The sequence below is a fragment of the Cydia pomonella genome, chromosome 22, assembly GCF_033807575.1.
Source record: "Cydia pomonella isolate Wapato2018A chromosome 22, ilCydPomo1, whole genome shotgun sequence".
NCBI classification, from domain to species: domain Eukaryota; kingdom Metazoa; phylum Arthropoda; class Insecta; order Lepidoptera; family Tortricidae; genus Cydia; species Cydia pomonella.
Window position 1 is genome coordinate 12,501,825 of NC_084724.1, and position 14,214 is coordinate 12,516,038.

The following is a 14,214-nucleotide window of genomic DNA, read 5'->3' on the forward strand; positions in this document are numbered from 1 at the left end:
TATAGCGTGAAGAGTTAACAGAACAGACAGACGACATTCACGAAAAGGAATTTTATAGGAATACCTAAATATGCTATAGGTATAGGTAGCTTAAATATTTAGGCTATACAAGTTATGTCCCCACCCTTAACCCTAAATGTGTCGTTCCACGGGTAAAGATACCTTATGGTGGTTGGTGCTTGCGTCGCGTGGCATACACATATATAACAGCCTAAGCACCAACCGCCGTAAGACGTCACAAATAGCCTCGGTGTTTATAAGGGTGTAATATTGTACATTTTTGTTAGGCAACTGCTGATGTCCCACCCTGTATGGTGACCAGACGATTTGGATGCTCCTTCATACGCATCCTTCACCTATTATAAGTTATGATCCCCTGGTCCCGTGGCGTCCAGCGGCGAGCAACGCTACCGTTCCGCCCCCTGCCGGCACAAACAAACAAACTTGCTTTAATACTTCCTAACTATTTACAATTTTTATTCTTCTTTCAATCATCTAGTGGATTTAATTCAATTGGACAGCTCGGTTTCCATGCAACAAAAAATGAATTTTAAAAACAGAAGCTGTAGTTTGTATGTGACCACACAAACAGACGGTAGAGAATGGTGGCAAGGCTAACTTTAATACGTAATTGGTATATTTTGGAAAACATTTTTCATTTTCTAAAACATATGGAATTGAAATTGCAAAAATATATATTAGATTATGGAATCTAATAAAGGCCCTGGAATTTTCCTTTTATTTGCAAGAGATACGGAAGTACATACTAACGTGTCCTTCAGATCAGTTTCATCAGTTTGACAGACAAGTGTTACAGATAATATCAATAATTTAATACCTTTTACCTACAGTATACCAGCTAATACCAAATTTGTACTTACTTCTAGCTAACTTAAATGAAATAGGGATAAAAAATGTTACCAGTGATTCTCTTTTAAAATACAGTTGGTTCAAAATCATAAAAAATTAAAAATAATTAACATTTCAAAATCACAGACCAAAATGAGTTCTCGAAGTAGCAAACCGCTCCGATAAAAAGGTGCGTTCACAATTACGTCGCCATCGATTTGACAACTTGATGAACACGCTCGGTTCCACTTTGAAATTGACGGATCCATGTGGGTGGTCTCGGACGTGCGTGTAATTTTTTCTGCTTTGTTTTTAATTTGTTTTTTTTTTTTTCGTTAGAAGCGATGACTAACAGGCATCAATAACTAGCCACCGGTGGAGTGTGAAAATCGTTTGTGACGACTATATGCAGTCATTTATAATCTGATGCGATTAGATAATAATAATTTGGTTTAGAACTGAATGTTGCCAAAATGCCATTTGTTTTTTAAGAGTTTTATGTATTGGAATATCAAAGATATTTTTAATGTCCTAAATTTATTTGCTTCCTTATAGATCTAAGCTATGGATTGTGACACAAATTTGTACAACATACCAATAAGACTCGATCCGGGCTCATGGTGCCAATTAAAAGTAAAATAAGCGCAAAATGGCCGCTCAAAATGCAAATTCCCGCTCAAAAAACTGTCAAAGTGACGTTAGCCGAGTGAAGTGAGTGTCCGAAATGTACGTTCGCTGCACAGCATGGTGACGCTGATGCCGTGTAGCTACCTCGGCGGCGGGTCCCCGCGCTGCAGCTTGGAGCATACGGAGCCTAAGGTCAGCATCCACGGGTCCTAATCTCAAACGCACATCACTAAAGAACGAGCCTTTAATAAGAAGTTCTGGATTTGTCATGTAATTTATACAGTTTGACAAAAACAGAGCTTCTGCTTCAATACTGGCCGTTTATAAAGGGAAAACTTTTCGAACGCGTCGTTTTCGAGTTACGAATTGCCACTATCGGCGCATTCGGAAAGTTTGAAGTATATTAGCACAGCAAAAAGCACGTAGTTAGCACCCTTTGCACTATAAAGTATGGCACCTTTGGCAGCTACGTTAATTGCACCAATATTGCTTGCATGACCCGTTGAGCTTTTAAAAATGTGTGTTTACATCGATGAAGAATGCGAGTGATCCTATTAAAACGCGATCCGATGATTAAAGCCTTATCTCTAGCTGTTCGGGTGTCCGTAACTAACACCGAATTTTATTGTCTGTACTTGGACAAGCTCCATAGTGTTTATGTTTTCCCAGTGGACCGGCGTCAGTTCTCATGTTACCATTCATACGTTATTCTTTAGGGACTATTAAAAAGTCGTTATAAGACTGTGGTGTCGCTAGTTACCTACGGGACAGAGTATCATTAGCACTTGACACCAGGCGATCATGAGCGCGCGGAGTTGTCTTTCAGCCATGAAGACTGAATAACAATGGTTATCTGACATAGGAATGCGTTATCGGCTTTTGCCTCCAACACATTTTGCTGTTTTTGCACATATGTCACTTACCATTTAAATATTAAGAGATAAGCAAATACATGGCCATGTGTTTTCACTTGATAACATTACGTGGTAGTAAACAATACACTCATAATTGTATCAATAATCAGTCGGCTATAATTAGCTATGTTTTACAGAGCACTGTATCCACATGGGTGGCCGTAGGCGTATGTTTGATCAACTTTGGCGACGTAAACATTTTTTGACAGATGCTGCATATTTTGACCTGTGTCAGTATTATCAGAAGCCTTTAAACTGATGTCAATAAAGAAAACACGCAACTGATTAGTAAAACCTTTAATGTATGTTTAATAAAGTAGAATTAAACGAAAACCACCCACAATTTACAGCAATAAAAACAAATTCGATCAAGTTGATAGTCCGAGAGCCCGACGCTGTGCGATTTATAAGACGAGGGAGACGTCTCTCTTGATACTCCATAAATATAAGTATGTAGGCCCATTACTTTCCAAAACAACACTAGTGACCAAAACAATACAGTCAAAAACAAACTTTAAGGCGTACAAACTAAAGATCTAATTTAATTAATATTTATTTGTTTTACAAGGGAGCAAAGTTGTAGTTTAACCGCTCGTGCTAATATTGATTATATATAGTAATATTGTATTAAGGCACGACGGTTAAACTAACTTTGCCTCCGAGTGAAACACAAAAATTTTCACCACATCAACGCGAGGAAAAAACTAACTATGAAATACCAAATAAATCCAAACAAATCCAATCCAAACAAATGTAATATAAAATGTAACATTTAAAAGCAAAAAAGTTAAAAGCAGTTAAAAGTAAACTCAAAATTAGCATCTAATTACTTTGCCCCACATGTGGATAAAATGCAACTTTCTCATTAGTTTTTGAACAATCAAGAGGGCCTTTTCCAGTTGATGTGGTGAAAATTATATTTGTGACACCTAAAGGTGTACTTTAACAATAAGAAATACGATGGATATTGGCATCCACTAGAAAAAGGATATCTAAGTTCAATCCTAATTCTGGAAATATTTTTCTGTATGTCAAACTATCATATCAAATCAAAAACAACCATCGACACAAATAGTTACGCAGGCAATGGGAAACAGAAGTACACAATTTAGAAGACCAAGTTTTAAAAGCATAAAAAGTCGTATGAGAACTGAGTAAAAAAACCACATGACGCCAAAAAGGAAAACAAAAGAACACGTAAAACTCCCAAAACAAATGAAGGCAACCTAAAACAAATCGCGAGCGCCACTAAAATTAATCACTATTAAAATTGACATTTCACGCGATGACTCAAAAAACGTACGCATCGAATTAATATCGAGGCAATATCTCTCGAATTATCAACGATAACCAAGTGACAATAAATAAATATGGCGGGCGGTAAATTTGTAAATTTATTTCGAGGCGCAGGAGCGGGCAGGAGGAACCCGTCGTAAATATAAACTCAGATAAAACAATAAACGAATTACGTATAAATAATGGAGCGTTTTGTCGAGCTGTTTGATTAGGATACAGGCTGTAGAAGTTTCTTTAACTTTGTTTCTGACAGATGTAACGAGTTATACAAAAATTACAAGCACGTGTACATACGTCAATATTTAGTAATTACCTACTGCGTTATAGAATTGGCAATTACATGCAATATAAGCCTGCAATGCATTTTCTGAAAAATTACGCTAAACAAATGACAGATAATAAACGGCGTTCCTTTAACCATAAATATCACAAAATTTAAAAATTAATTCCTCATTTCCGTAAAGAATGCAAAACGTCGTGTACAGAAATACCATTCTAAATTTAATGACCCCATCCACCCAGATTTATAATATTAACATCGGGACAAAACACGACATTAACCAAAAAGAACACAAGAACAATTATAGTGACAAATGTAAAGAACAACCTGTGTAACCGAAGCGCAGGCGCGTTGTCGCGCGTAAAACGAATAAATTAGCGGCTATCGCGGGATCGGCCTCACACCTCGATGGGAACTCGCCGGTGATTTACGCCCTTTCTCACAATGACATCTTGGGACGTATGCGACCCTGGTACTCCGTGGTGCTAGCTAGCTAGGGGGAAGCACGATTTCAAACTTGGGTTAGAGGAAAATGCAGCTAACCTGAAAAAATTAAACATATGACTCTGAATTTGAGAGGATTTCTGATTTATTTATTGCTGCTAGACCATGGGGTCCATGGGTTTGGTAACTGATAGAGAATAAATAAAGTCAACTGTTAAAAAAACATGGAAAAACATTTCAATTCACAATTTTTTTCCCGTGTAGAGAATATTGAAGCCAGAAAAGAATCTAAGAGAGCATTTGCCGATGAAGATACAGAAAAACACTCCTTACCAAATTTTAAATCTTAACACGGCGATCAATCGTGAAAATTATCCCTACAAATTCCATGATTTAGTGTACATATGTGCCTTTGTGTTATGAAATACAGAAACTTACAATCAATTAAACCAAGGTATTAACGTCCAGAAATCTAATTTTACAGTACCATAAACTGTCTCCCAACTAGATTATTAGTTAGTTTTAATGGAGACACGGTGGCGCCGCGCGTAAATAAATCCGGCTCGATTTTATTAATGTTGTTACGCCTATCTCGATCTCACCGACATTTAGGACTTTTATTATTTATAACTTGAATGTTATCTCGATCTCCGTTACCGAACTCGGGATTGTTAACCGTTATCTAAATATTACACCTACCTCTCCATCTGTGTCGTTAGGGAAATATTTTATTGAGTAGATCCATGATATTTGTAGTGTTTTCTAAGTTAAATTTCGAAATAAAAATAAAAAATTGTCAAGAGCATGTCGGGCCATACTCAGTGTAGGGTTTCGTAGTTACCATTCTGTCAGAACAGGCCAAACGGACATAACTCAAAAACGGATGGACCGATCATGTTTACTATAGTTTTCATCGAAGGTATTTACTAAAAATAAATAAATAAAAATCATTTATTTCACTTAAAGGTCCATACATGCATAATTTTTTTTGTAGTTTTTATATTACCGTTCTGTCGTCATGCATGCCAAATTGCAGCTTTCTGGCACTAACGATCACAGAGAAAAGCCGCGGACGGACGGACAGATGGACGTGGCGAAACTATAAGGGTTTTTAGGTGGCTACGAAACCCTAAAAAGGGAAAAATATTAAAGAGAAATATAAATAAATATAATAGAAATAACAATAACTCTTAAATCTTTTGTTTATCAAAAATGCAAACACAATATGCGAGTGGTATTATAACCAATGAAATTTAATAAGTGGTATAAATAAACTATATCTTTAAATTATACAATTTAAAGCGCATTAAAAGGCGAAGATGAACGACTTCTTTCGACTCATTAGCGTTACATTCCTGCCTATTACCGAAATATTTTATTCGCTTCGAATGAAGTCGTCAAGAAGTGGAATGAATCAGATTAATCCATGATTAATAATCGTGCTCCAAACTTTGCTCTACTTAATATATTTACATGCATCCTGATTATAGGAGATATAATGAAGAAGGCAATTAACAAAGTTAAATGTTTTTCAATTAAGTTTAGTGCGGTGCGCATGTTATATCAATTTCAGCAATGTGAGAAAAAATTCCGATACAAAATCACATTACAACCATAATACACACATATCTAACTGGTTAAAACATTAAGCGCAAGAACAAATCAGAAACTCAGATATTAATCTAGACATGAGCAGTACGTAAATAGTGGTGACAATACAAGGCGACCACAATGTGGTTCCTAGAAGGCCGCAAGATGTTTGGGTAAAAAATGTCGCTCGGTGCACACGCCGCGCCGGTGATTATGAGTCAATGTCTGATAAAATATAGATTAGTGTGCTTGTTCGGTATTACTCGTAATTAATAGTGCTTACTTTAGAGTTTATTTAATCTTTTGTTTCTAGTTTTGACTCTCCCATTGTTAACAGATTCAAAGTAATTGAATACAATTCGTCAATAGGTATAGGGACCGTGCGCGTTGGAGGGTCTGCCATCTTGTGGCCTGAATCGGAAACATATACATGTACATTTACACGTCACGTGTTTTCTTGTGCATAGTAGGTTCTGCCATCTTTTGGGCTACATCGGAACAATAAACATCACATTTACGCCTCGCGCCAAAAATCTGACAGCTCCTGTGCTGCCTCCTACAGTTCATGCACGCTCCCTGTTATTTAATTTTGTTTCTTTTTTTGCCATGATTAAGGAATTTGACGGAATTCTCCAAATATTATGGGCATACATTTTCGACTAAAATGTACCTCTCGAGATTCATTATGCCTTAGAGGTTTAATCATCCGGCAAACGCAGCGTTAACTGGGCTATGTTTTTGACGCGTATTTTTTATGTGTGATATGTGCGTGTGTGTTTAATTCCCTAGAATGTTATAAAGTACAGGGAGTGACTGATTTAACAATTTGTAATGGTTTTGATACTACCCCGATCACTTTCAATGATTTACGCAACCGCATTAATATTTAAATGAAGACTCGATGTTCTATTAGGTCGAAGAAATAGGCTTAGACAATATAATGATCAAATCATCCGCCTACGACGCGCAATAGCAAGCAAGTAATAGCATCGAATTGTTTCTGCTAGTTCTCTGACAATAGCTTACATATCGCCCACGACGTAATGGATAACAGATATCAGCCGACAAATTACTCTCACGTGTTCATGTCGCCCTGGTGGATTTGATATACTTGTTGCAATACTGATTTTACTTTCACTACAATGTGAACGATAAGAATCCATAAGCAAAGGGTACGTATTAAATGGGGCAGCTAAGTAACAACATTTGAGAAGCTTAAAAAACTAATGAGCGTTGCCTTACGGCTTGGAAGTAAGGTATGTGAGCCCCACAGATGTCCTTGTAGAGCAATGGTCGAATTTAATGGGCACCACGGTCTCAGTTGTGTGCGGTGTGTGGGACGAATACCTAGGCACCAAGCTATTAATGAGCTGATTCGACGCGCCTTGGTCTCTGCAAACATACCCTGTATTTTGGAACCCCCTGGTTTAATCCGTACAGATGGCAAGAGGCCGGACGGTCTAACACTGGTCCCGTGGGCAAAAGGTCGGAGCCTGCGGTGGGATGCCACATGTGTGTGTACTTTTGCTCCCACTCATGTCAGCCACACAAGTAAGAAGGCAGGTGCAGCGGCTGAGGCTGCTGCTAAGTTTAAACACGGGAAATACGCCAACCTCGGACCAGTGTATGACTTTATTCCAGTCGCTGTCGAGACGGCTGGGCCATGGTGCGCCGAGGCCAAGAAGCTGGTTAGAGAGATTGGACGCCGGTTGAGGGACAGAGGCTGCGACCCCCGGGCTGGATCTTATCTGGTCCAACAAATATCCTTAGCCAATCAGCGTGGCAACGCAGCTGGCATATTTGGAACGTTTGGGCCAGGTAGGGAACAGTTCGGGGCTTAAAAGTTAATTTTTGACGGGGCTAATAGTTTGTGGGGTATTTTTATTTTATTTCTGTATTCATTTTATTTTAATCTACTGTTTCTTCAATATTATGTTGTAATTATTTATAATTCATGTATTTATGTCATCCTTAAGTAAAAATTTGTTAAATATGAGCAAAAACATTTTCATGTAAAATGTTGCCAAAACGAAATGATAAGGCTCACACTGTCAAAAAGTTATCAGATCTTATGAAGAGCTAAGCTTCTAACTTTACACGTTAGGCAAAATATGTAGCTTGGCTGTTTCGTTACATGAACTATTGTAGGAACCTATAACAAAAAACCGGCCAAGTGCATGTCGGGACATGCTCGGTGTAGTGTTCCGTAGTTGCTCTTCCGTCATAATAAACTGCCAAAAACAGGTGACCTTTGTGGGTATCCTGTATATAACAACACTTTTATTAAGAAGTTAAGACTTTTTCCAAAAAACTTGTACGATTTTTTCATATTTTTTGGACCCATGGTTCACAAGTTAGAGGGGCGGGGACACATTTTTTTCTTTCGGACCGATTATTCCGAAAATATTAACTTTTTGAATGGACGGATAGCTATAAATTCGGGATCACAAACCTAACCTAACCTTATGGCTTCAACAGCCCTACAGGACAGGATGCCTTTTTCAAAGTTTAGTATAATTACTGGATTATAAATAAAATGGATTCAGCGAAATGATGATTGAGCAAAAGAAGAAAAGTGCTTTGGAGTAACTTTTTAAAAGGGATACATCAAATGATGTTTTGTACATAACTTCCAAGAAATTCATTGACACTAACTGAGGTTTGAATCCGAGATCTACGATTGGAAGGTTTCGTTACCGGTGGCCCTAGAGCTAAGCTACCAACGCTTCTGTTTACAATAATAGACGCTAAGTCATTATTTTAGAAGCTCACTTATTATTTCAGACTCTTAATTTTTTTTTGGTAGGCCTAATTTAGCTGTCGATTTACAATAGTTCAATAACATAACCGCTGTTTGTTGCTTACTTAAATTAATTGGCTCTAAAATATTAGTTGACTGCCAATTTATACAAGGTGCCCGTGAGCATTGCGAGAGATGTTAACGGTGCATTCCTGATGGCAACAGAAGCAAAAAATGTTATATGACTTTTTGTGAAATTCGACAAAAAAAAATTTTTTGTTTTTTTTTCCTGTTTTTGAACACTCCTGTACATAAAACGTATTTTTTATTGATAAACACATAACCTAAAATTAACTAAAAAGTTTTTTTTTATTTGGGGGTAGCCTCTCGAATACATTTTTTTAATTTTTCGATGTCAATCAATAGGTATATTCAGACTAGACCTCAAAGTGGCAATACCGCAGTCAAAAATGTGTTTTGTATCGACTTATGGCGAAATAATAATTTCGAAAAACATGTAATTATCTCTGAAACTAGGCCTAATCCAGAATTTTTTGTAGAGTAGTTTGACGACCGGTCTGGCTAGTGAAGCCGATGGACCCGGGTCCAAATCCTGGTAAGGGCATTTATTCGTGTGATGAGCATGGATATTTGTTCCTGAGTCATGGGTGTTTTCTATGTATTTAGTGTATTTATATATTATACATATCGTTGTCTAAGTACCCTCAACACAAGCCTTATTGAGCTTAATGTGGGACAGTCAATTTGTGTAATAATGTCCTATAATATTTATTATTTATTTATAAGTATAAGATAAAGCCACTACTGTCCCGAATAAATCCTCTGCAATAGCATTTGACTAGTTAGGTGATGATAGTTGACCAATTTAAACTTTGTAACCAAATTGATATTCTAATAATTGATATTCTTTTCACACCAAATTTTTTTTTTTACTACGTTGGTGGCAAACAAGCATACGACCCGCCTAATGGTAAGTAATATACAGCATAATCGTAAATGCAGCTGAAAATGTTTAGTTAATTTAAAAGCATAACATTTTAAATGATAGGCAGGTGCATTATATTGATAAAATTAATTGTTTGTTACAGGCAAAGCGGCCTAGGTCCGACAACAACACCGATGTATCTGATAGGTGAGTGTCTATTTTATCTATGAAGTTGCTTTTGCAAATATGGAGTGTGGAGGAGTGACATCTCTTATGGTAGAACAGTTGCAAAGGTGTCCAGCTGTCAGCTATAAATAATAGTTCCAAATCTCTCCAGAGTCTCCAGAGTAGCGCTAGAGTAGCTAAGAACCTAGGCGGTATTGACGGAGTGAAGTGCGCTGTCTATGATTTGATTTTTTTGTTCAAGTATTCTAGGTATTGTAGCGCCACACCTATTTAAGGTTTTTTGATGACACTTTTTAGTACATGGAGATTTATTTCCTTACCTCCACCTTTCGTATGTGCAAAGTTAACGCTACTATGGATCTGTTTCACAATATCCAAGTAAAGTCCTTAATAAGCTACATGCTTATCTGACGTATAAAGTCATCGTTGGTGTTTCACAATCTTCAAATGAGCTTAACTGGTACATAAAGTGCTAAGTTTTGCAGGAAGTTTCATGGTTTACCTGGCAGTTATAATAATTCAGCCTATATACGTCCCACTGCTGGGCACGGGCCTCCTCTCACGCGCGAGAGGGCTCGGGCTATAGTCCCCACGCTAGCCCAATGCGGATTGGGGACTTGACATACACCTTTGAATTTCTTCGCAGATGTATGCAGGTTTCCTCACGATGTTTTCCTTCACCGAAAAGCTAGTGGTAAATATCAAATGATATTTCGTAAATAAGTTCCGAAAAACTCATTGGTACGAGCCAGGATTTGAACCCACGACCTCCGGATTGAAAGTCGGACGTCATATCCACTCGGCCACCACCGCTTCACCTGCCAGTTAATTTATTTTATTAGTTAGCTATCCGATAGACTTTGTAAAACAGGCTCTTAATGTGATTGTAGGTGTTGATAGTATGGAGGATGATGAAAAAGTGATTTGCAATATTTGATCAGTTCAAAAGGTAGTTTTAATTTAGGTGCCTTTATTTAGCCGCGTTAGAAAATATATGGAGCGCTCCTATTGGTGCTTTTGAAAAGCCTCCGAATACTAGCCGAGCCCGACGGCTGCGTTTAGCTACTGCATTGATTTTTATACAATAATAAGTTGCATTCGCAACAGTGATATATACGTAATTATTGTATAAAATAAAAAACAATATTCACAAACATTGAGCTGCAGGGTGCAGCGTAGTTTAAACTACTTATTTAGCTGCTTACGTTGAGGTATATTATCCACGATGTAATAGATTTACTTAATTAAGAAAAAAATGTTGTTTTGTCAATGTCTCAATCTAATCTCCTCAAGCTGATATTCTCCAAAATAAAATATTTAACACCGTTTCCACCTTTCCGAGTTCGAATCGAAAGTTTACCAAAATAGTCCTTCAACGTACACAGGACAAAAGGCCTAATCCCGATGTAATCCCTATATTGTTAATACACAACTGCCGTGAAATGCCCCGCGAAACTTATTCGACATAACTACAATTAAAATTCAAGCAATTTTTCACCTTATCCCATGAGAGCAAGGAAGCATATTGAATGATTTTTCCAATGTAGTTACTGCGTTCATGTGAAGCGTGACAGATATGCTCTTAATACGAGGGCCAAGGGATGTTATCACCAGCATCAAAGGAAACAGCACAATGGCGCTCGTGTTACAAGTTACAATGAGGATGCGTTAGTTTTTTGCCATTTGCCACTTTTCAAAATGGACCTTAAGTGTAGTCAAGAGGTTGTTGACTACGTAAATAAATTCCAAATAGCAAAATATTAACATAATGTAGGGAAAGATGGCAACATAGGAAGCTACGCTGCGAGATGCACAAATGATTTTCTTACGACTCTAACTTCCTAGTACTTATGTCACGAAATTTAATTGATAGAGTCCGTCTATTCTAACTGTGCGCTGAGTGAAGTACAAAGTGAAGAGCGTCATTATGCACTTAATTAAACGTATGTTTTATTTGCACATGTTATTTATTGACAATAACAATATACATAATGGATATATACAGATGATTACTATAACTAGCTTATATCTAAAATAGGCCCTTGAGGCATTGTACCAAGGATGCTGGCGGCATTTCCTCGTTGTATCGCAATACTGATACGTTGTGCGAGGAAGCGCCTGCTATAACTATCATTGCACTTCATATTTTCATAGTAATTTAACATTAATGACGACATTGCCAACCACACTTTGTTATGCCATGCAGTTATTTGGGTTCGACTCTAACTTATGCTCATCAACTATAATAATCTTTTATAAACCTATCCATAGAAAGAATATTCGGAACTTTGTATATTTGAATCCTGCAGAAACGAAATTCCGAGTACGGAAGCACTAAGTTTTCATGAAATGTTGCTAAGGAGCTTTTGTACCCTGTATACAATCCCTTAAAACATTTAAGCATCCATATTTTAATCATATACTTAATATATAATAGTTACAACAGAAAAACATAAAGACAGAATCTAGTAGCATCAAACTCCAGTTAAAACCAGTGCAGTAAAGTTTATAAATATAATGACATCTGTCCAGTGGGACAATGTTGCCAGTATAAAATTTGGAAGATCAATATAACGATTTCGCCAATATCAAAAGTGTGGTTGTACATGACGTTGTACGGTGTTTGCTCGTAGTAAAGTTGACGTAGGGTGTTGACTGAAGAATTGTTAAGCGCGTATTAAGGTTAATTCTTCATTACCATTAGAAGCAATAATAAAACGTCAACGAATGTTTTCATTAATTACAACCAATGATTAACACTCAGCGGTTTTTTAACGTACTAAAAATAAATCGCTCAAAACGTGTAACCATAAGTGCCACCCGACACTGTGTTCCTGCCAAAACGCGTCGGGATGGAACCGTCAAAATGTTTGATTTATTTCAAAACAACTATTTATACCTTTTCAGTTTCAAAAACACGATTAACCTAACTAATAAGAGTCAGGAATGTGTCACTTACAACCGCTATAGATCATGGTTTTTGTCAAAAAGGTGTCGTGGTAGTTATGGTAAAAATTTGTTTACGAATTCTTTGTGTCTTTTTAAGGGATTTCCAAAAACAGGAGGTGTTTTAAAATTATGAAAGACGAATTGGGACATCCGTTATTTAAAAGCTATCAAGCTTTTCTTATCAAAAAATCTGCAAGACATCTTTGCTTATAAAATAATATATTAACCAATACTTATATAGGTACCTAATACCTATAGTAGATGACCACTTGTATAAGTACCATGGTCTTCCCATGTCATCATAAAAAATTCTTATAAGATTCTGTTAAGTGCTCTAGTTATCGAAAACTTGTCAAAAAATGCTAACACCGGTTATTCTGATTAGAGAGAAGAATCGGGAGCATATATCCTAGTTATGTCTAAAAGTTATGTATCCATGCACAACGATATTATATCACATGCCCACCTATCCCGTAATTCTTGATCCTCGTGTCGATACATTTACAAACACAAGCCTAATATGCTTTGATCTCTACGTATTAAACAATTTCACGTAATTATGTACATCGAGTACGTCCGAGATCTCGTTTTTAATAACCATAAATTCATAAACCCTCTGCGGAATCGGTGATAACTGCTATATTCTTGGCTAATTAATTCGCTGGTTTACTGTAGCTTTATTGACGAAAGCGACCTCTGGCTCCACAGACCACCTTTCAACCATTTTTTCAACCCTTCCACATGTCCCCATTCCACTGCGGCCCGCCGGCCAATTCGGGAGCGAGCAAAAACTGTAATTAATATAATCTGAGGCGAGCCCTTGACACGTGGGGGCCAAATGGTTTGTAAAAACAGCGGTATTTAGGGTTCCACGCCCTTGAAAAAATTGCTACCGCAGAATGTGGGTTGGCTAACACTTTCGTACTCGAAAACTTTTTTGAGACTAAGTTTTTCATGAGATATTCACACCGATTCACGAGCGATGCTGTTAATGTAACACACACACACACACACATAAACATTATATCTAAATACATTTATCGTAAACGATAAAATTACAATACATGAATTATAAGGTGATTAGAAGGAAAACCTGAGAATTTTGATTTTAATCTGTACCAAGGTACTAACTATAATTTATGCTTTTTTCGGCAATAAATCTTACGACACTAAATCATATTTTTGTATTGGTGCAGCGCTCGGACATAATTATAATGCAACTTTAAGCATTTTCCAATTTAATTGAATCGCATATGACTGTTCATAACCAGTTAGTTAAGAAGTTCAGCAACTCTGAAATTATTGATTCAGAGACCTTTATGGTATACTCTTTATAACTGCTCAACGATGACTTGCTTCCACTGATTTCCACATCATAGCGTAGCAATCTGTA

At 37.0% G+C, this 14,214-nt stretch overlaps 1 protein-coding gene across 1 annotated transcript in view; it reads left to right on the forward strand.

Moving 5' to 3' along the window:
- Positions 1 to 14,214, forward strand: part of LOC133530251 (eyes absent homolog 2) — a 56,361-nt gene that overhangs the window by 22,598 nt on the left and 19,549 nt on the right. The window contains exons 2-3 of the mRNA XM_061868130.1: positions 1,405 to 1,668; positions 9,850 to 9,893. Coding sequence (XP_061724114.1) covers positions 1,594 to 1,668; positions 9,850 to 9,893 — 119 coding nt within the window. The 5' untranslated portion in view covers positions 1,405 to 1,593. The remainder of the gene's footprint in view (positions 1 to 1,404; positions 1,669 to 9,849; positions 9,894 to 14,214) is intronic.